The 22819-nt window shown below is 29.2% G+C and overlaps 2 protein-coding genes across 2 annotated transcripts; one reads left to right on the top strand and one right to left on the bottom strand.

The window, feature by feature from the left end:
• Positions 1–10311: 10311 nt before the first annotated feature.
• On the bottom strand, positions 10312–11031 carry LOC120081047 (proline-rich receptor-like protein kinase PERK2). The gene has a single exon (XM_039035726.1). The coding sequence runs from the start codon at positions 11029–11031 to the stop codon at positions 10312–10314; it is 720 nt and encodes a 239-aa protein (XP_038891654.1).
• Positions 11032–17842: 6811 nt separating this feature from the next.
• On the top strand, positions 17843–22302 carry LOC120081046. Its single transcript, XM_039035725.1, has 2 exons — positions 17843–21378; positions 21479–22302. Exons 1-2 carry the CDS (start codon positions 18727–18729, stop codon positions 21770–21772), a joined length of 2946 nt encoding a protein of 981 aa, XP_038891653.1. The 5' UTR covers positions 17843–18726; the 3' UTR covers positions 21773–22302.
• The last annotated feature ends 517 nt before the right edge of the window (positions 22303–22819 follow it).

Here is a 22819-nt window from a genome sequence, read left to right as displayed (position 1 = left end):
CTCCAATGACGTATCCGGACTTGAGGAGTGAGCTGGAAGGCCTACATGTGCAAGTTTCCCGTAACAACAAACATTGTCACGTAGATGATAACAAACATCTTCATTAGGAAAATGTTGGATTACGTGGTATAATATGATGTACAAATCCTAAATAAAGAAAATTATTAAATAGAGAAAAAACTTGAGTATTGTTTGAGCCACACTTATTTTTGTATAGCCCAAACAGACGTCATTGACAAATATTTTTTTAAAAAAATTGTATTGATTGCTCTATTGAATATGTCAATGGTGATACTCATCACATCAAATTCAAAGATGAATAGGAGAATTTTAAATGTTGGTGTAAAAAATAGGTGCAAGAGGATTTGATTTGAAGGACAAAGGAGAGTAGCTTCTATGATTATAAAAGCTTTTGATTGAAACTTCATAACTATCGCAAATTCAAAGTCAAATCACATTAAAATTTACAATTTAGTACATTAATAGAGAGAGTATATATAAGTTAAATTCATCTTTCAAGTGTTACTGATGTTTTAAAATTAATTAAAATTTCTGAACTATTTCTTATTTGTTATTTAAAAAAATATATTTTCATCTTCTAATTTCATTTAATAAGCTATATTAAAGATGTGTTTGGATTATAGTTGTAGGTGTTTAATTTAGAAAACAAAACATTTTAAAAGAAATTGAAGTATTTGGTAACTATCCAAAATAGTTGTTCAAAGATATTTTAATTATTTTTGTCATAAATGTTTAAATATAAATTAATTTTTTGAAAAATATTTTTTTTTCAAGTTAATCTAAACGGGTCCTAAACGTAGCGTTATTTTTTTTATTTTTTTTTGAAAGATATTCATAAAAAAATTAATTTTATTTTTAAGTTATTACACCCTATTTATAAAGGTTGGCAACTTGTTGCATCAATCTAACTGATTTAACGGCTTAAGAAAATATATTGATAATAAATACTAGATAGATGATTATCTGAAAAAGACTTAATAATTTGTTGTAAAATCTTTCAAATACGTAATACGAAGATGGAAAAGAAAGAGTATTTATTGAGTATAATGGTTGAATTCCTAATTAAGTTTTAATAACAAAAACAACATTTTAAATGCTACAATTTTCAATTTTAAAATTTTGGCTTGTTTTTTTAAAATATTGGTAAAAGATAGATAATATATGAAGAAATAAGAAGTGAAAGTAATGTCTATAGATATAATTTTAAAATAATAATACAAAAAAGAACAAAATGGTTATCAAATAGGTCTAAAAAATATAGAAAAATTTTTATAAATAAAAAAAAATCCAAAAAATATTACACTTTATAGTAAAAAATTCAAAAATGTATTTTTGGAATTTTCTGCTATAAAATTTAAATATTTTTAAATATTTTTTATATTTAAAAAGGCCCAAAAATATATTTATTTTTTATTTATTGTTTTAAAAAATTAAGGTTAGAAAAATTAAGTTTGTTTGGGTTGTTATCTATTTTTTTTTACCAATATTTTAAATAGCCAAACAAAAATTTTGAAAGGTGAAAAAAGTTTTTATTTTATTATTATTATTTTGAAATTTGACAAAAAAATCTTCAAATAGTTGTGAAAATGTTAGTAAATATATAGGAAACAAACATTAACTCTAAAAACAAGAACTAAAATTGCCTTAAAAAAACTAAAAATAAAAAACAAATATTTTAATAGGGGTTTGAGACCTTATTTACCCATGTTTTAGGTTCATGTTCAGCAATCTAATCTCTTAACTTGTTGGAAAGATGGAACTAAAAAGAAAAAAAAAAGATTGTGTTTTGAAATTAATTAAGCATCGACACAAAGTTTTCAATAAAGAACAAATCACGGACTAAAGTGAGAAAAAGTAACTTTATAATGTGAAAATTACCATTCAACCAAAACTTAATTACTTTCTCAGATATTCGTGCCACGTTAAATTATGAGAAAATTTCTAATAAATTCTTTTCTTTTTAATCTACCTACTGCGAAAATTGCTGCTCTCATCATATTTAGAAGTGGATTATTTTGATCCTTATGTAAAAAATTTGAACACGTTTTATACCCAAGGGATATTTTTTTTATTCAAACTCGTGGCTATAATTTAAGTGAAATCTTAGTCAAAACCAAAGTTTTGAAACTATAGAGATTAAAATTAAAATAAATAAATAAGAGACCGAAATAAATATCTTGAAAGTACTCGAATCAAAATATAGAAAAATTATTAAAATGTCTAAAAATATCATTTTAGTTAAAATTTTAAATTACTATCAATGAAATTTTAGTACTTCAAAACTTGAAAAAGACATATTATACACCACTTGAGAGGTATGTTCGCTTTGACTTGTGCATCATTCATTTTAATTTAAACTCTCATCCCTCTTAGTCTAGTTTGATGAAGAAGATACACAAGCCGAATATATATATATATAATTTCTTTTTAGTATAATTTATAATTATATTTAATAGATGAATTATTTTTTTTCAAATAGATAATAAATACAAAAATAAAAATTACGTGCACATTAGACACTTATATAAATTAAAAGACTGAATAAATAAAAAAAATTTAAAGTTTAAAGCCCAAACCTGTAATTCAACGAAAATATATTTAATGGTTGCCATCAGTTTACAGCTATCACCCTTAAAAACGGACAGTGAAAAAAACATAAAGTATACGACGCCGTTTTGTTTTTCCGGGAGGACGCATACGACACCATCACAACTAGGAATTTTGTTGTTACGTTTAACCGTTAAACCTCGGGTGTGGTTAACAGCCGCACTTAACCACTGGGTTGGGGTTAAATATTTTCAACGACCAGATAGGTGTCCACGTGGATTGACGGTGTCTTAATCGGACGGCTCATGTTCTCTTGTTTTAACTACGAGCAACGGTCAAATTTCCTAGGAAAATTAATATGAAGAATAATAAATTTTAATTTTTCTAGTCTCCCGCGCTCTTGTCGTTAGTGTGGGCCCCATCGTCAAACCCGTCGGCCAGACGAAGATGGAGACGCACTCAACAGGAACACGCTTTCGTTTTTTCTTTATTTATTATTATTATTATTATTTAAATTAAGATACTACTGAATTAATTTTCATTTATTTTGATCTTTATATATTTTAAAAAATAATCATCTTAGTCCTTATATTCAGTTAAGATATCTATTTTGATCCAGATAATCATTTTAATTATTTCATTTTCATTTTATTATATTTGTAAGAGATAAAAATGTTCTTTTTTTTAGTACATGAACCAAAATAGAAAATGATCAAGAATAACACGTTAAAGTTTTCATTTTATAAATTAGTACCTTTTTGAGAATTTATTCAAATAGTTTCTCTGAATATATATTAGACGAGATCGACCACCGATATTTAGTTAAAAAGATCAATTTTTTCTAACTTAACCCGATTCTAATTTCCAAATGAATTTATCCATTATCCAGATTAATTTTTTAGATGAATTTTAACTGATTGCATTTTGATTATTGGATTTTGGGAAATGTTAAATTTTTTCCCAAAAAAAATGGTAAGATATAGAAAATATATCAAATCTTCGTATTAATCTCGGACACATTAACATCAAGATTGGTGAATCCTCGGGTATATCTAGATTTTATCCAGCTTCCATATGAAATCTTTTTTGTTTGAAAAAAAAATCAAAAATCAAAATGCAATCATATATATGAAAAATCTAATTGATAAATTTATTTGAAAATCTATGTCCCGTTTGGTAACCATTTTGTTTTTTTATTTTTATTTTTGAAAATCAAGTCTATATTATCTACATTTCATTTTTCATTTGCATATTTATTAAGTACAATGATTGAATTATTAACCAAATTAAAAAAACAAAAACAACTTTTTGAAAGCTATTTTTTTTAATTCTCAATATTTGGCTTGGTTTGTTTAAACTATTGGTGATTAGTATATAACATATAAAAAATCTAAAGGTGGAAGTAGTGTCAATTGAAAAAAAAACAAACAAACAAAATGTTTAGCAAACGAGATCTTATAAATTCATATAGTTGTGAAAACGAAAATTTACCTAAAGTTATGGAAATTACATAAGAATTTGAAGAAAATTTGAAAATATATAAGATTTGGTATAAAATATGTAGATTAAGTAATATTCGAAAAAAATTAATAGAATTTCAGTGTGTAATTTGTTCATCGAAAAGGCACAAAATAATCGATAAGTTAGAAAAACCTAATTTTTTAACTAAATATCAGTGTTCGATCTCGCCTGAAATGTACGGAAAAGAACTATTTGAACAAGTTCTAAAAATGGTGTTAATTTTGTAAGGTGGAAACTTTAACGTGTTATTTCTAACCATTTTTCAACCAAAATATATGTGAATTAAAATTATCAAATCAAAATTTTAAAAGTCCAAAAATAAAAATGAATAAAAAATAAAATTAGAGATCAAAATAAATATTTTAGAAGTAGAATAACTAAAATGAACCAAAATCTAGAGTACATCGACTGAAAGATTTTTTTTCATGTTATTCGATTAGAAAATTCCTATTATTTAAGGATCTTAAAATCCACTCAATAATAATTAACACGACATTCTTTGTTGCATGATTCCATCTGTATCACAGTTGTTTTAAAATAAAAATAAAAATTTTATTTTCATTTTTTGCCTAGTCAAAAAAACTAAAAACAAAAAAACAAAAAAAAAACAAAACATCTTTCTAAAAATTTAAGTTGTGACGAAAATACCCTTTTGATTGGATTCGAGTGGAGCCCACCTGTTTGCTTACGTGCTGGCGAGTAACGTTGTCAAAGCGTACTAGCGTAGGGTATATATAGAATATTACTATATCCCTTTGGTCCCATACCTTGAGAATTATTTTTCACATGTACTACTTATCAAACTAACTAACTAAATAAATAAATAAAAATCTTATGTAGCTTGTTGTATTTCAGTTTCAATTTTTTTTTTTTTTTTTTTTTTTTTTTTTTAAGTTGTGACTTAAAGTAAATAGTATTTTTTTAAAGATAGGTTAAATATTTTATATCTTTCAAATTTTATTAGTATTTATTTCATTTCAAAATATATAGTTAAAATTATTATATAATGGATATTATTGTTTAAATTTACAAACGGGTGAAAATATTTTTAAGTATAACAAAATATAACTGTCTATCAGTGATATACTGCAATAACTTTTATCATTGAGCGATAAATTGTAATAGATTTCTATCACTATCACGATGTATCAGTATTAATAATAGATAATGACATTTTACTATAGATATAAATAAGTCGACTCATTTTCTTTTATTTGAAAATAACCCTTACATAATCAATTTCCATATTGATTTACGAAAATGATATTGTAAATAATATCACACGTCTTTATACCTTCTTTCAAGTCTTACATGTTAAATTATTAGTTGTTTCTCAACTTTTATCTTATTTTAATGAAAAAACTTAAAATGTTTTGAGTTAATTTTAAATAGAATAACATAAATTAGTTAACGAAAAATCTAATTAAAGCTTTTGATGCAATCCAAACTTTAAAAGTACAAATTTAAGGGTAGAAAAATAACTGAAAAATTAAAAGAAAGTAATTAAATTGAAAACACAAGAATTAATGTGCAAACACTTCAAACTAGAGAAAAAAAATCATGGATCGAAAAGAATTCACTATGAGAAAAATTATTACAATCACATAAAAATCTCTCTCCGGATCCAAATTACAAAATCACTCTCTCAAAGCTTTCGACTACTCACACTCTTTTTCCCATTCTCAAACTAGATTAACTATAGTTAGCACACTTAAGCTTCAAGTGTTTCTAGCTAGAACAATTTAGAAACAAATGCATAGGCTTCTTTTATAGTGCTTAGAGTTCGTAACTTTCTTGAATCTTTCTCATGTGGGACAAATGTGTTTTAATATTTTGTCAAAATCCAATACAAATATAATAAAAAACTATAAATCGATAAGTAACAAATACAATTTAGAATATAGAAAAAGTGAGATTATATAGGCTTGAAATGAAATTCTTAAAAAAAAAAGCTTGAAATGAAACGATAAAAAAGAAATAAGTTGGCATGAAGAAAATAACAAGAACACAGACATTACGAGATGCATATTTTTCTCTTGGTAGAATAAAAACAAGGCTATATGTCCTTTGTTCATACATTACATGACACGTCCAGGTTGATAAGGATGGGTGCAATGACCCCATATTTTAGTATAACAATTGTTTCCTTTTTTTTCTTAATTCCATAAAGTGAACTTGGTTTTATATTATATATAAAGTAACTTTTAAATCTCCGAATAAGTGAACTTGGCTTAACAATGTTTGGAATCAAATATATATATGGATGGGATCTTCCAAAAAAATGAATGAAAAGAGAAAAGAAAACGAATGAATCCTAAATAAAATGGGGTTTACCGACAATTATGAAGATCAATTTATAGTGCGAACATAAATAAAGTATAGTACCACGTGAGCATTAGACATTTTCTTGAACAGAGAGTATCTTACACAACGTTTGAGCAAAAAAAAAAAAACTTCTAATACATAATTTATAAAGAAAACTTCAAAATTCAAGAACATTGTAACAATCATGAAAAATTCTCTCTTTGATCCCAATTATAAGAATACTATCTCAAAGTTTTGTATCACTATCAACAAGAAAATACGAAAATTGAATTTAACTAGAAATAATGCACTCAATTAAATGTTTCCAACTAGGGATATTTTAAAATTATGTTAAAGTATTTGAAATCCATCACTTTATTTAAATCTTTTCCATATATGTCAACTACTCTTCTAATATTTTGGCAAAATCACATATTTTTCACTGCTTTTATTTCCTTATACCCCTTGTACCAGAAGAAAACAAATTTAATTTAGGTGGAATACCACTATGTTGATACAAATATACAATACTTTTAGTTACAAAATTATTTTAATGAATGGAATTTGTCTCTTCTTTTAATAATATTATCATTTGTCCTTAAAAAATTGTTATAATGAACCTAGCATTAAGAGTTTGGTTATTCTAGCTAAGAAATATAGATTATAATTAGATAATTGGATCACCTAGATTAAGAAGGAAGGAGGACAATCTCTTAAATCATTCATCTTAATTTAAAATACTATATGTATTAAAGAATAAGTTGGGATTTTAATTTTTCTATTTACTCTCTAAAACTTATATAAAAAAAGGGAATTCATGGATCCCATCAAAGATTAGAAGTCCATTCAACATGAGTTAGTAAAGAGAGAAAGAATGCTTCTACACTTATTTAAAGAAAAACAATTATCTATACTTATTAGTAATTACTAAAATCTAGTTAAAAACAATAGTCAAAATATTAGTTTGAAAATGACCCACAATAAATGATTTCGGTAGTCAAAGAGAGCATAACTCAACTGTCACTTATACGTGTTAACAACCTCTATTGTATTAAAAAAAAAAAAAAAAAAGTTAGCCTTATTTCTAAAATTATCTATGTACACCACACCAACCATACAATTGCCTTAATTTAGCCTCTTCCATTTTTAATTAACTAGAAAATTCAAATAGTTTAACATAAATACTTAGGTACTATTGAGCACATATTCATCTTTGTATAGTCCACTAAAATATTTCAAAATGATGATTTAGAGTAAGCGTTAATTCATCGTTGTCTTTTAAAGATGAAAAATTTTGAAAAATATTTTTAAGTAGTAAAAAATACTTTTCACTCTTTTTAGAGTTTCATTGAACCTATTCTAAATAATATTTCTTATTCAAATATTTCTCTATGTGAAGATATTAGGCCAAATCTATGATCAAAATATTGTGAGAAAGCTTTCCAAAAAAATAATATTCTAAATTTAAAACATGATTTCAAAAGCTTTCTATTATAACTAAAAGCGATTATTTTAGTTATTTATAATTTTATAGAAAAATATGACATTAATTTTTTTTTGACAATATATAGGGATACATTATTGTTATTTAGTTGAGGAAATTAAGGAGAGAATTGAATAATTCATGGATTGTTTTCAACTATGCCTGTGGAATTTTTTTTTTTTTTTTTTTTAAGCTACATTTGTGAAAATTTCAAATTTATCAGGTTAGATTTTTTCATTACTAATGGACTAAATTCATTTAAGCTAATTATTTTTAAAAAAAAACCTACACTTGTGGAAAAATTTCGAATATAGACTTCAAGATTTAATTGGAAATATTATAATCCAAATTATTTCTCATTCTTTTTTAGTGATATTCCTCCCTTTTATTAGGTTTTTTTGTTCCCTTTCTAATGGACTAAAATAATTTAAGGTAATTAATTTAGATATTTATTAGGACTAAATCGATATTTAATTAAAATTTTGATTTCCTTTTTAATCGAAAATTTATTACATCATTATTGTGATATTTTTATTTAACATTAGAAAATATAGTATTTTTAATAAATCAAATGTGAAATAAAAATGTGGAATAAAAATCTATTTTCGAATTACTAACCCAAAAAATATTTCAAAATGAAATAGGAATATGCGCACAAATCGTAGACTATTTACACAATTTTTTTGGTGCACACATTGCACCTATGTCTCATTAATTGACATCCAATTAGCAAATCTATGTCTCATGATACACTATTAACCAATTTCGTGGACTCCATCCATGATTTAGCAACTATATTTTTGGGAATAGTTTCCTTTCATCTCTATTTTTATAATTAATTATTTATAAAAAAATATTTTGGAGATGGATAGTAATTCAACTTTTACATCGGTTGAACTATGTTGTTGGAAAAAGTTTGTGTTAGTATAAAATAAAAATATCTAATTTTTTGATAATAAAAAAACAAATTGCATGCATAAGAATTAGAAATGACAGAAAAGATGTGAATGGAGAGGAAAGTGATATGGAGAAATTATAATGAGAAATTGGCATTTTGTGTGCAGAGAAAATGGAGAGAGACAGAGTGGAAACTAAAGTTGGCCATAAAAATTCAACATTTTGCATTTTATTATTACTCCTTACTCCTTACTTTGCTTCTCTCACCTCCCCAATCGCTCTCTCGCTCACATCCCCTATGCCTTTTCTATCTCCAACTCATCGCCATTTTCATTTATTTATTACGTCAAAAAAACAAATTACCTATTTTTATTCCAAAACTTTTATAAACATAACAATTTAATTCATATACAAAATTACAAGCTTAAACATTATTTAGACATAAAATTAAAATTCTTAAATAATCTTTAAAAATATTGAATTCATTGAAAATTTAGAAATTTAATGGACACTAAATTATAATGTGCCTAAATAGACTTCAATCTTAACTTTTCTATAGTGAACTTAATTGTAATTTAACCATTTAATATACTTTTTAAGTACAAAGGTTTATTATCAAGCATTCATATGAGACCAAATATATTAAGGATTCGTATTTCACTATTGAACATGTTAATTAGAAAATCTAAAAACATAAATTTGAAAATAAAGGAATCAATGAAGATAGAGTTGTATTTCATCAAATATGTGTTTGGTAGAACAAGTTCAAAATTTGTATCTAATTAAAAAATTTATTTAAAAATATATTTTGATACTATATTTATAATTCATAAAACTAGTTGTAGTTACCGACTAAATATTAGTAGACAACAAATTATTATTAATTTATTTATAAATATATTTTATATTAAAAAGTAGTATAATTATTATTTTGTATTATTATATAATCTATAATACATATTTTAATTTTTAGAAAATGAATTGAGTTTATAACATGACCTATTATATTTTTAAATATTTTTATTTTTATTTAATATAAATACATGTCAGAATTTAAAATTCAAAATCTAGTTACAGTAAAAATATAAAAATATTATTTTTAAAATTTTCAATATTACATCATTTGAAAACAATTTTGAGAAATAAAATTTGAATGGCCTACCAACCACATATTTACTAGATCTGAAAACCAAACAAACCCATAATTTCTCACTTCTAGCAACTATGCAAAAAAATAATCTCAATTACTAGAAGAAGAATATTTTGGTAAGATAACCAAAGCTTCTACTAAATTTGTACTATTTCATTTATTACATACAAGAATATTTTGGTGAGAAAAAAAGTTCAATAAATACCTAAAATCCTAGCAATAATAATCCAGTTTGTATTGGATAAATTTAAAAGTATGACCTAAAATGACACTCATTTGACATAACTTACGAAGAATTAACTTCTCTAAAGAAACGATAAATTTCAGCACATCTGTGTCGGTTTTATGGAAGAAGAAATTATGGGGAGGACAAAAGAATGCATTTGTGTTAAAGCATTGAGTCTCTTGCAGCATATCCATAACGGCTTTTTCTTGAATTACTGCGACGCTTGATGCAAATCAATCCTACAAATCCCAACAAACCTGCTCCTACGATTACTCCAAACGCAATCCCTGCCTTTTGTCCGCCGCTCAGTCCTTTTGAATCTCCACCACCCTTTTCATTCAATGCTTCGTTAGTTTGTGGCGCCGGTGGCGGAGATGAACCCACATTAGGCGGCGGTGCAGGTGGTGGGACAGTGGTCGAATCGGGTGGCGGTGGGGGTTGAGTGTCAGTTGTGTTGGATGGCGGCGGTGGGGGTGGAGCGTCGGTTGTGTTGGATGGTGGTGGCGGAGGTGGGGTGTCAGTGGTGTTGGATGGCGGCGGCGGAGGTGGAGTGTCAGTGGTGTTGGATGGTGGCGGCGGAGGTGGAGTGTCNGTGGTGTTGGATGGTGGCGGCGGAGGTGGAGTGTCAGTGGTGTTGGATGGTGGCGGCGGAGGTGGAGTGTCAGTGGTGTTGGATGGCGGCGGCGGAGGTGGAGTGTCAGTGGTGTTGGATGGTGGCGGCGGAGGTGGAGTGTCTGTCGTGTTGGATGGTGGCGGCGGGGGAGTCTCAGTTGTGTTGGATGGTGGTGGAGGAGGAGATGCATCTTGAGAGAGTGTCAAATTTGTGAGAAGAAAAGACACAAAAATAAAAAGAGAAACAAAAACTGTAATACTTTTGGCCATGATCCTAACTATGATTAAGATGAACACATGCACAGATATATACATATATACACTTTACAGTTGAAGAGATTATTGTAAAGGGTTTTAATATATGCTTGTCTTGTCTTGTTTGTTTGCAATTGAAGATTATTGTGTGATGAAAACTTCTGCAACTTTGAACGTTAATAACAATGTAAATTTCATGGCACATATATTTTCTTGGGTAGGGTCTTGTTTGGTCCTTATATTTGTTCAATATATTCTTCATCCGACTGTACAAATTACCCTTCATAACTTTACGTTTATCGAACAAACATTATTATAGTCAGAGAAGATCAAATTTTGCCAGGCTTAGCCGGCTGCCTTTTGCTCCTTTGTCCAACCAAGCAATTAATCAGTTGTTTTTTGACTAATTTTTTTTATAATTTAAATATATTTTTTTTAAAAAATTAGTCTTTTATATTTTTATATTTTTAGTGCAAATTATAAAAACTACCCCTAAAATTTGGTGCTAGTTATAATAATAATGTCATCAAACCTTCAATTATAAAAAATGAGCTTTCAAACTTATATTAGTGTTAAAATTAGGCACTTAAATTTGATACGTAATTGAGTAATATTTTAGTGTATTTCGAGATATATCTATCTTTTGCATCTCACTCTAATAGCATAAAAAAAAAAAAGAATAAGAAGAATTTGTCATATAGGAAAATTATATGATTGAAATTAAGAAAATTAGGTAAGATATAAAAAATGAGTGTAGCTTATGATGTACCCAAGTGTTATTCGGACTCCTCAATTTCAATCTCCATTTTACAATTTTTTTTATTTAGTTTTGCATCGATTAAATTCCTTAGTGGGAATTATTCCCTCACCATTAGAGGCTGTTTGGGATGTTGGGATGATATTGAAGTTTTGATGTCTAGGGAGTTCGGATGTCTCTGTTTGTGGTGTAGAGTTGTGTTGTATGAGTTCATAGGTCTGTGTTTATGTGTGCAGAGTTGTTATATCTGATTTCATATGTTTGTGTTTGGGTGTGCAAAGTTCATATGTCAGTGCTATCTGGTTCAATTTTTTATACTATAAAATAATTTGAACACTATTTCTTTTAATCTTATTTATTGTATCAATTCAAATTTTTTTTAATATTCAATTATTGTCTTTTAAATAATTCTTTATTATTGTTGTTTTAAAAAAACTCAATCAAAATTTAAAATTAATCGTAAATAGTCAACACAATACCAACATTTAAAAATACGAAATTTAATTCTAAATCAGGGATGGACGTACCAATTTTTTTTCTAAAATATTTTTTTTCACTTTTTAATACTAAATATATATATAATTTTCAATTATGACTTGAATTTTGTAAAGAGTCTTCAAGAGTAAGACAAATAAAAAATAAAAATAAACGAGTGAAAGTAGTATTTATAAATTTAATTTTTAAAAACTAAAGAAAACTAAAGGGTTATGAATGATCAGTTAAATATTTTAGTGGGGCATTTAAAAAAAAAGTTTTGCTTCTGTTTGATTTTAGAGATTTTGTTGAGACTTTTCTCATATATATTCACCGATGAGTTTTCTATTGAGATTTTATAATGGGCTTTTAAATAATAGATTGAATATTGATGTTGTATATGAGAGATTTTTTTATTTTTGAGAAATTGTGTACAAAGATTTAATCCAAAATATTGTGATTTTTTTAATAGGATAAATAATCGATATACTAAGCAAATAAAAATGAAAACTTGAATGACATAATTTATAGATAATAAATTAATATACTCTATCACATGACACTAGAGGGAAAAAAAAATGATATATGTAAATTGAAGGTAAAAAATGGGTGCATAAACTAGATTGAAATACCATGGTTTCTTAATAAAATGGATATAGTGGAAAAAATTATACCCCATGTATAATGAAATAAACTCAAGAAACGAATAAATGAATAAAAACGTAAGTAGGCCATAGGAAGGGAGGAGGGAGGAGACATAGGAAATGGGAGGTGGAGAAGCTGAAAAAGTTGTTAAATGAAGGTTACTGTGCACATGTTGAATGAAGTGAAAAGGAGAGATATATATCAATGGGCTAAACGGTGATATAGAGACTATATGATCTCCCCACATAGAATATTAGACTCCTAAATAACCCCTAGTGAATAGTAATATTAGTTCATGGTAGGCTTAGATGACACTTTTTTGTAGAGGTAGTAGACTTAGATGACATGATACTTAGTCAGTTAATTGAAAAGTAACAGGGGAGTTAGGCTACCAAACAAAGGAGAAGTTAAATTTTATGCTAATTACCAACTCACTAAGTATTATTTCTTGCCAATTTTAATAATTATAGTTGTAACAAAATTTAGGACAATTACAACAAATTAAAGATCAAGTTTGTTTATAGATATAGAAACAAAGTCCTAACATGATAAAGTTAGTTTATAAATATAGAATAAGAATTGCAGTTATGACAATAAGGACTAAATTGTTATAAATTTGAAAGTATATCAATTAAATTGTTACATGAAATTTAGGATTAATCGTTATAAAATGTGTGAAAGTATATACATTAATTTGTTAAAAATAAAATATAGGGACTCGATCATTACTTTTATGAAGGTTTAGAAACCGAAAGTAGTTTTTAACATAATCAAACACATTTTATACAATGATTTAAATTGAAATATAGTTTCTAGACTTGCTACTAAATACGATATGAAAACACTAAATTCAAATCAAATCTCAATAATAAAAAAGAGTTAATCTCGAAAACTATAGCGAAAAAAATTATTTTTTAGTTCCCCAGAATTATTTTTTGTCATTCATCCAACTTATCCACATAAAATCAAATACCATAAACGTTGAACAAAATACCAATTTGGAGTGATAGTAAAAATGAACTTCTAAAGAATTGGAATGTCACTAACAAAAATATAGAAAGGTAATAGTCATCCTATGGACCCCTATTGGATGGACCTACAAGATTGAATAGTCATCAATAAAATATGGACCTAACGGAATTTTATGAAGAAAAACAAAATAATTTTCTAATAGATTATTACATTTACTTTATTTTAATTAATAATAAAATCAAGTATTTGGTAATGTTCGCTATTTCTTATTTTAGTTTTTAGAAAATGTTCCCAAAGTATTGACCAAATTTTACAAATAAAAATGATTTTAATTTTCATATCGGTTTTACTTCTTATTTTCAGTGTTCCAAAAATAAAAGGTCTGTTTTTTTTAAGAGACAAAAAGTATTATTGCTATATTTTAGATACAATATGTACTCGAATATCAAAATATTAAAAAGAGAGTCAAAGTTAAATGGGAGTTCAACAATTCCAAGAAAAACAAAAATTTTCTCCTAGTGGGCAATACATAACATAATTCCGACAAATTTAAATCTCCTTAACAGGGGAATTAACACTATCCTTACTAGGGGAAGTAACATCTTCGATGTGTCATACTTCATTGGAAACTACGGATCACCCATTAATGAGCTGCTCTCGATTAAATCTGATCTGACATAAAATATCATCTTCGAAGGTATTTCAACAAATTTTAAGAATGTGTTCGATCCAAAGAGTTTGGAAGTAAAGAGTTGTGAATTCCACTCTTTATTTGGCCCAACGAGTTTGTGGATTCCACCACTATAAGCATCAAATTTATATCTTATCAATTCCTTATACTATAGACTCCCAAGAGTTCATAACTCCGTAGACTTCATAACTTCTTACTTCTCACTATTCCACTACGTACCCCAAACACCCCTTAAAATGGAAGCTTCAAAGACAAATGATCTAATAAGCTATTCCAATTCTCAGGAGAATTTGAGCATCTACGCTGTTGGGTTATATATCCAAAAACTCGCAGTTTGTAATGTTAAACATATTCTATTATCAATAAAGATGTTATTGACGTTTATTCAATAAAATTGTTGTTGAATATGTGAATTGCACTTGTAAAATCTAAATCCAATAAACTAAAAGTCTATAACTATTATTTGAATATATGAACTTTATGTGGAGACATAAGAGTGGATCAAGTTCAGTAAATAGCTAAAATGGTCTAAAGTATATGAATAAGGCTGAGTACCTTATTCTGGTAACACTATCGGATGTAGCTCACTCTGTAGTTGTTACATAAGGGTGGATCAAGTTTAGTAAATAGCCAAAACGTCCTACGCAATAAGTTTGCATAAGATCGAACCAAAAATTAAGTCACTCTTACTCTATAATGCTATTTACTGTTTAAGACTGATTATTTCAAAGCGATGACCTAGGTAACTTGACTTTAATCCTGAGCTAACTATGAACTCCTGTTTATTCAGGATTATCCTTAGATTTGCATGAGTGAGGGTTGACTCAACAGCGCCGGCTCAATAAGCCTCGAATTTCATGGGTAAGACCAGGTGGATAGCTGGGGACATAGAGTGCAAGACGAAATCCACTCTTACTCGCTTTTAGGGATAGTAGAGAGGTTGTTCCCTCAAGTGCTGACTCCAGGTCTTGAACAAGGGGCCCAGCCTCTCATTGTCCCGAGAGAGATTCGGTTTAGTGATTGGATCACAAATCAATTGTTAATTAAAAGATTAGTGGGACTTAAGGAGCAAGATGTAATCTTGGGGGTAAAACAACTTTTGACCCAATCGTTATTACGAACAACCTGTGAAGGGTTAACTTACTAATCATTGTTATATCGAGTGGACATAATATATCTACAGTGAGGGGAGTACAACTATAGGGCTTTAGTGGAGTGACTCGATTGGTAATGAATGATGGTTAATTAGGTTAAAGAGTTTAGTCGGTTAATCGTGGATCGTTGGAGCCCATGATTTGTAGGTCCATGAGGTCCCCCTACTAGCTCATATCGGACTAAACCTTAGAATAGTATGACGAACGAATTTGAACATTCGATTTTTGGAGCAAAGTGTTAAATATAGACGATATATTTAACTTAATGTTTAATTGTGAATTAAACATAAAGAGAAAGAAAGTAGGAGATATTTAAATAAGATTTAAATATCAAGATTATGAATAGTGATTATATTGATTGAGATTAGTGTTAGATTTAATATTAAATTAAATTAATTAAATTATTTAATATTAATTTAATTTTTAAAATGGATTATTAAAATTAATTTTGAAATTAAATGGAATTGATCAAGATTACACTAAAAGTCAAGTGTTAGATCCAACATGTGTGAGTGAGAAATGCTAACTTTTGCATGGCTAAGTGTTGTCTTCATTTGAAGACACTTGACCCACTAAATCCCACTTTGAGTTAGTGGATTTTTTAATGTCAAATTCTCATTAAACTCAAAGTTGCATGTTTTGCATGTAATGATCTTTAAAAGGAAGTGTTTCTTGTTTGTTTAGAACTTTTGGCCATAGTGGAATTTGATGAGATTATGTGATAATCTCATTACAATTTTCTCTCAAAGACTTAACCTTTTTCTCTCCAAATTAGTCACTCACTGGATCCCACCATCCCGTTCTAAGTGTGGAAAATAGTTGGAAAGACTCTCGTGTGGTCTACGAACCGTTAGTGAGGAGATTAGAACTGATTTGGAGAAGATTCAAAGTCTACAAAGGTCGTATCCTTTTCCCCCCTTTTATTTGTTTCAATTGCATGCTTATCTTTGTAATTAACCTAATTAGAGTACTTTAAATCCGTTATTTTTTTCGCTATGTATGTGTTCGTTCCGTCATACGCAATAGCTTGTTGGGCGATATGGGATTATAGAAAAAAATACGAGTTGAGAAACCAATCCCTTATCATAATTTGAGAGGTAATTGGATACTAAAGTATTATGACGAATACTTAAACACCATGAAAAAAAAAAAAAAAAGATTTGGTATTATGAGTAAAACCAAATTACTTGAAGTTCCTCGCAATTGGATAGCCCCACCTAAGGATTTTATCAAATTGAAGGTTGACGCAGCATGAAATCCTGATCCTCCTACAGCCGGATTAAACGCAATGCTTCGTGATTCTGAGAGGAAACTCTTAGGCGTCTTGACTCGCTCACTCAATACAACCTTCGATCCTCCATTAGCTGAAATTCTTGCTATAAGAGAGGGCGTGTACTTTGCGGCATCTCAACTTTTTCCAAAACTAATCGTTGAATCTATTTACAAGCGATCAAGCTGGTTACCGATGATGAAGAAGAATTTTGTACAATGAATGCTGGATCGAAGATATCAGAAGTATTATCATAAAATTCTCTTCAATTAGTTTTAACTTTTGTTGAAGAGAATTTAATAGCCTTGCGGATTCTATAGCAAAAAACACAAAATCTTGTGCTCTAAATCAGGTTTGGACCTCTGCATATCCTCATTGGATTCTAAACCAGCTCCTATGGGTGAGACATACAAACTAAGAAACACATATATTTCTAATTATGCAGAGAATCGGTATCAGATATGGATACGTCCAAATACGTGGTAGATACATATCTAATTATTTTTATTTTTATTTTTAATTTTCAAATAGCAGATACGTGGATCAATTTTTTTTTTTTTTTTTTTTTCAAATTTAAGCCTAACCACCTAAAAAACCCAAACCACAATCCATTTTATTTTAGTGCATGTTTAGGAGAGATTTTAAACTCATAAAAAAAAACGCTTTTTTCATTTTTAAAATCACTCAAAAACACACTTTTAATTACTCAAAATTAATTTAGTTTTCAATTTTACACTTTTAAATGCAATTTTCATATTATCAAAATTAGTTTTGGAGAATTAAACATGTTTCATAGTGATTTTGAAAATGACAAAAGTGATTTCAACTATTTTAAAATAGTGATAAAAACATATATATATATTTTTAAAAAAACCGGAAACATAATTAAATCTTCATTCTCCCATTCTCTTTCACTATTTAAATCATGATTCACACCTCATTCATCCACAACTTCATTCTTCAATCTTCATATTCTACTTCTTTTCTACCGTCTACTCTAGTTGTTCAACAATCAGTCGACGTTACTAGATTTTTTTTTTCAAGTTTTCACTCTCTTCTTGAATCTATTTTAATCTAACTTAAAATAAGTATTATAACAATTAACTAGACATTATATACATAATGTATCTTTGACGTATCCGTATCTTAGTTTTTTAGAAATTAACATATTGTCGTATCGTATCGTATCCGTATCATGTATCTGTGTCTGTGCTTCTTAGCATACAAATCATGCCCATATGGTCGGTCTATAATAAAAGGTATTATTTTTTCTTTAAAAAAAGTATTTAAATATTATTATCTATAAAAATTCATTTTTCCAACTCAAAATTTCATTTTTTTTTTAAAAAAATCAACATTTTAGATAAGCAAACACAAAAATAGTTAGAAAAAGTACCTTTTTGGTACGGAGTGAGTTTTGAGGAATAAATGCATTTAGTCTCTCAAATTGGCCAATTTAGTCCATAAGTTTTTAGTAGCAAGATGAGTTATCCTGTATATATATATATATTTTTTTCCTAAGAATAGATTTCCTCTCTCTTCTCACGTACATATTCTAAGTTGGGTGAGGCACGTGGTTTTAGATTTTGGTTCCTCTAAGCTAAGTTGAAGGATCACAATCCTTCCAATTCGCCTATTCCTAAGAACTCCCTAAGAATGCCTTAGAATTTTACACCATGAAAAATGATGATATCTACGTAAAAAACTACTTACTTTTCTATTTGGAGCTTTGATTTTCAGAGGAAACATGGACGGAATATTTGGAGTGATCGATAGCAGATTCAAAGTGTCAATAGTAGATTCAACCATGATGTGGATCGTGCATCGTGCGATGGATAAAGCTCATGAAAGAGTCAAGTCCAGAGAAGGCGTTATAGAGAGATTACATGAGATATCAAAATTCTATGAGTTGTCTGTAATGCAATTGGATGGCTGTATCAAGTTTGTTCAAGAAGAAACTGACACTCAAAATCCCGAAAGCAGCCATGAAGAAGTGCTTGCAGGCTTGGCTGAAATAAGAAACCGCCTTCAACGACGCCTTTATGAATCGGAGCTGGCCATCCTACAGAAAGATAGAGAGTTGGCAGATCGATTCGAAAGCGAGGTGAAGTTAAGGCAGGCTTTGGAAACTACAGAAAGGGAGTTAGTTTCTTCACAGGAAGATCTTGAGCTTGAAAGATCAAGGAGTGCCGGAAGTTCCAATCTTAGTCCTCATGAAGGAGAGGATGATGAGGATAGAGATGGAGAATTTGGTGAACTAAAAGACTCGGTGGATCGACAGGTTTGGAAGATCAAAGAAAAACTTGAGTTTGATGATAATGAGCCTAAGGTGAAGAGACAACGGAATCATTGTATCAATGATGTAAGAGTTGAAGAGATGGGATCTGATATTGACATTTTGAAGGAAACTCTTGATATTGCGTTTGGGAAAATGCAGAGTGCCATTTTCATTTCCGAGATGGGACCAATAGAGCAGCAAGTAAAATCAAGTATTGAGAATGACATTATATCGATCTGTCTTAAGGGATTTTCGAGGGATTGCCAAGAGGATCTAGAGGCAGAAGCCACAAGGAAAGAGAAGAAAGTTTCAGTTGCCTTGAATGGACATTGGTCAGATTTAATGAATGAAGTTACAGGCTTGTGTGAGGATCTCAAGCCTCTCATTGGCCAAAATGAAATGCAGCCCCAAAAAGGAGAAGGATGCAACATTTTGGATTTTGGGTCAAGATCCCCAAAAAGAGAGGAGAAGAGTTCCCAGGTACATCTAGATGGTAGTCTTTCAGAATATGGGATAAACACCAATGAGCTAGAAGATGAGAGAGGGCATGAGTCAATTATTAAGAAAAGGAGTGAAGAAGCAGATCTGGTTCAATTGAAGCCAGAAATGCTTCAAGAGAAAACTTCATTGTCATCAAGGAGAGAGGAAAGTCTTGAAAGGTTGAAAAGTAGGTTCCAAGAAGTACTAGAGAATCTAATGATTTTCAAGGCTAAGGTTAACAAAATTTTAGGCCAAAATGGTAATTTCAATGAAGAAGACATTCCTCTAGAGAAAAAGGAGCAAGTATTTACAGAAAATCATAGACAGAAGTCAGATGTTGATAGTTTGGCAGACGTCTGGGGGAAGATGCATCAACTGCAGGATGAAGAAAACATCGGAATACAAAACCAAATTTGCATACTAAGACAAGAAAGAGAGGACGTAGAATTTCAAAACATAATGATGGAGGAAATTTACATCACTTTATTCCAAGGGTTGAGAGAAAAGTTTTGTAATGATTTAAATCGCTTGGAAACGGAGATCCTGATTGCAGATGGTATATGCAGAGATATCATTAGGAATAAGTTCAATCAGTTGGATAAAACCATGGAAAGTTTCAAAATTGAAGTCCAAATTAAAGATGATGTATATCATGTTGTCTTCAAGGAGGCAATGAAAGATTATGACTTCGAATTAGACAGATTGGAGGAATGCAAAATAAGGCACGAAATTTATGCAATCCCCTTTACAGTAATGCTAAAGGAATGGCATAAAAACATAGAAGAACACAAAACTGAAAGCCTTCTTAGAGAAGAGATATCTGGGTTAGTCTTTAGTGAGACAATCAAAAGCATCAGTTACAAAGCCAACCATAGTCCACATACCAAATTCTTCAACGATTTTCTTAAAAGTTGTCAAATTACGATTAAAGAAGATGTCTGCTCAGTTTTCTTGAGGGAAAAAGTTATGGAATGGGAGGAGAAGATAGAGGCATCTAACTTGGAAACTTTAATTAGGGAAGAAATTTGTTACACTATTCTTAATGAGGCAGAGAGAGAAGTCTGTAACAGATGTAAACAAGTCGATGTTGCGATTCAGGACGGTGGCGCTGCAGAAAAGCCATCATCTAGGGAAAGACTTGGTGAAGGCACAGAGATCGGCATGGGAAGTTTGATTCAGAAACTAAGTTTACTTTCAGAAGGCATTGAAGTAGTGAAAAATTTGGTGCTCAATGCAAGTTTTGAGATAAAGAATAATAATTGTAATCTGAAGCCAATGGCCCTGGGATGTGGGATTGATGAAAGTAAAGCTACCACCATAGACGCAAAAGACATTCAATGCATTCTCAATTCGTTGAGTATTAAGCTAGAGAAAACTATGAATCAGTTCAATGACAAGTTATTTGTGGGAGCATTGAAACCAAGCTCAGAAACTATAGTTAGTGAACCAAGAAACGTATGTCAAATTTCTCCTGTTGATGAAAATGTACCAGATAGGAAGCTCTCGTTATTGGAACTTCATGATATGCAGCAGCTAAACAAGTCAGATTCTACGTGCCTAAAACTTCCGGAGCTTCCACATATACCATATGATTTTGAGCTGATTGTAAATAGAAAATTGGAATCAATAATGCTAAGGTACTGACCTCATAGGCCTTTTCTGATAAAGTTTCAGTTAGTCTTCCAGATCGAAAACCTGATGCAAATTAATAAGAAATAAAATTTGTTGATAAATTTACTTCCACAAGAGCAACCCCAGTAAGAAAAAATTGGATATAAAAATTTGTTACTTAAAGGAAATAAATGTAAATCATTTTACTGTTGATAGATTGGAAGAAATGAAGCATAGTTTGGATCCAGTTCCTCGAGTCATGGCTTCTCTGCGAGAAAATGAATCACTTTATAAGAAGGCTTTCATCAGAAGATGCCAAAATCTCAGAAAAGCTGAAAACGAGGTTCTGTTCTCAATTTCCCACTCCTTCAGCTTGAAGATAATCTTCAGTCATTTGATTGGTTTTCCCATATTTTCTATTTGATATCCATTAGGTGGATCTTCTGGGGGATCAAGTGGATATCCTTGTTAGCTTGATTGAGAAGATATACTCGATTCTAAATCAACAATCACCAGTTTTGCAGCAATATTTTGATGTAATATCTCCGCTACACTATTTCCCCTCTCTCTTTATTCTCATGTTTTTGTACCAATCTCAAACCAAATAACTTCGCTTTAATTTTGATCTTTCCCAGGTCTCAGAAATTCTCAGGTTGATCAAGCAGGAGTTAGCAGTAATTGTTTGTACACCACCTGAAAAATTAGATACAAAGCTCTAAAGTGTAACCCTAATTTTCTCTGTCCCATAGAATCTGTATAGACAGCAACATCGAAACTGCGAACTAACAATTAACAAACCTATTATTCCATAAACATGAACAATTCAGCATATATATATATATATATATATATAAATCGAATAACGATTAAGAATTCTAAAAATGATTGACAAATTACTAACGAACAATTCACTTAAACCTACATGGAATTAAGACTATGAAAAAAGAAACAATAACATACGAAGTGTTGAAAATGATGACTCTTACAACTTTGCAAAAATTAATAAGACAAAAAATAATATCGCATTGCCATTGCATTAAATTCTAATGAACATTTTAATTAGGAAAATAATTTTTATGAAATATTTTAAAGAATATTACTGCCAAGGCGCTTCTAATTGCATGTAATAATCGAAAAATGAACAGAGTCAAAATTCAAAGCAAAATGTTGTTAAGCTTAAGCGGTAGCAACTCGGTCCTTGGATGTATAAAGACTTTGTAAAAGTAAAATTAACCAGACATTATATTCTATAAATCCGAAAAATACTACAATCATATTGCATAGGATTGAAGAATACTAGGAAACTCAAAATACCAATAACTGTTGATGATAAAATTGGCCAAGTGAGCTCAAACAAACAAAGTAACACATTAGTGTGGTGTTTGTCACAAACACTCCGATGCTTAAGTCAACCTTTTGTACAAAGTTCAGGACAAGTGATAACTTGTAGAAATATAAATCTTTATTTATA

The sequence above is a fragment of the Benincasa hispida genome, chromosome 7 (genome assembly GCF_009727055.1).
Source record: "Benincasa hispida cultivar B227 chromosome 7, ASM972705v1, whole genome shotgun sequence".
Lineage (NCBI taxonomy): Eukaryota > Viridiplantae > Streptophyta > Magnoliopsida > Cucurbitales > Cucurbitaceae > Benincasa > Benincasa hispida.
Note: the sequence above shows the minus strand (reverse complement) of the source record. Positions and strands in the feature narration are given on the sequence as shown.

Coding starts and splice junctions, on each gene's coding strand:
- LOC120081046 (XM_039035725.1), top strand. CDS start 18,727: ATGGACGGAATATTTGGAGTGATCGATAGCAGATTCAAAGTGTCAATA. Junction 21,379..21,478: donor AATCAATAATGCTAAGGTAC/TGACCTCATAGG, acceptor TAAATTTACTTC/CACAAGAGCAACCCCAGTAA.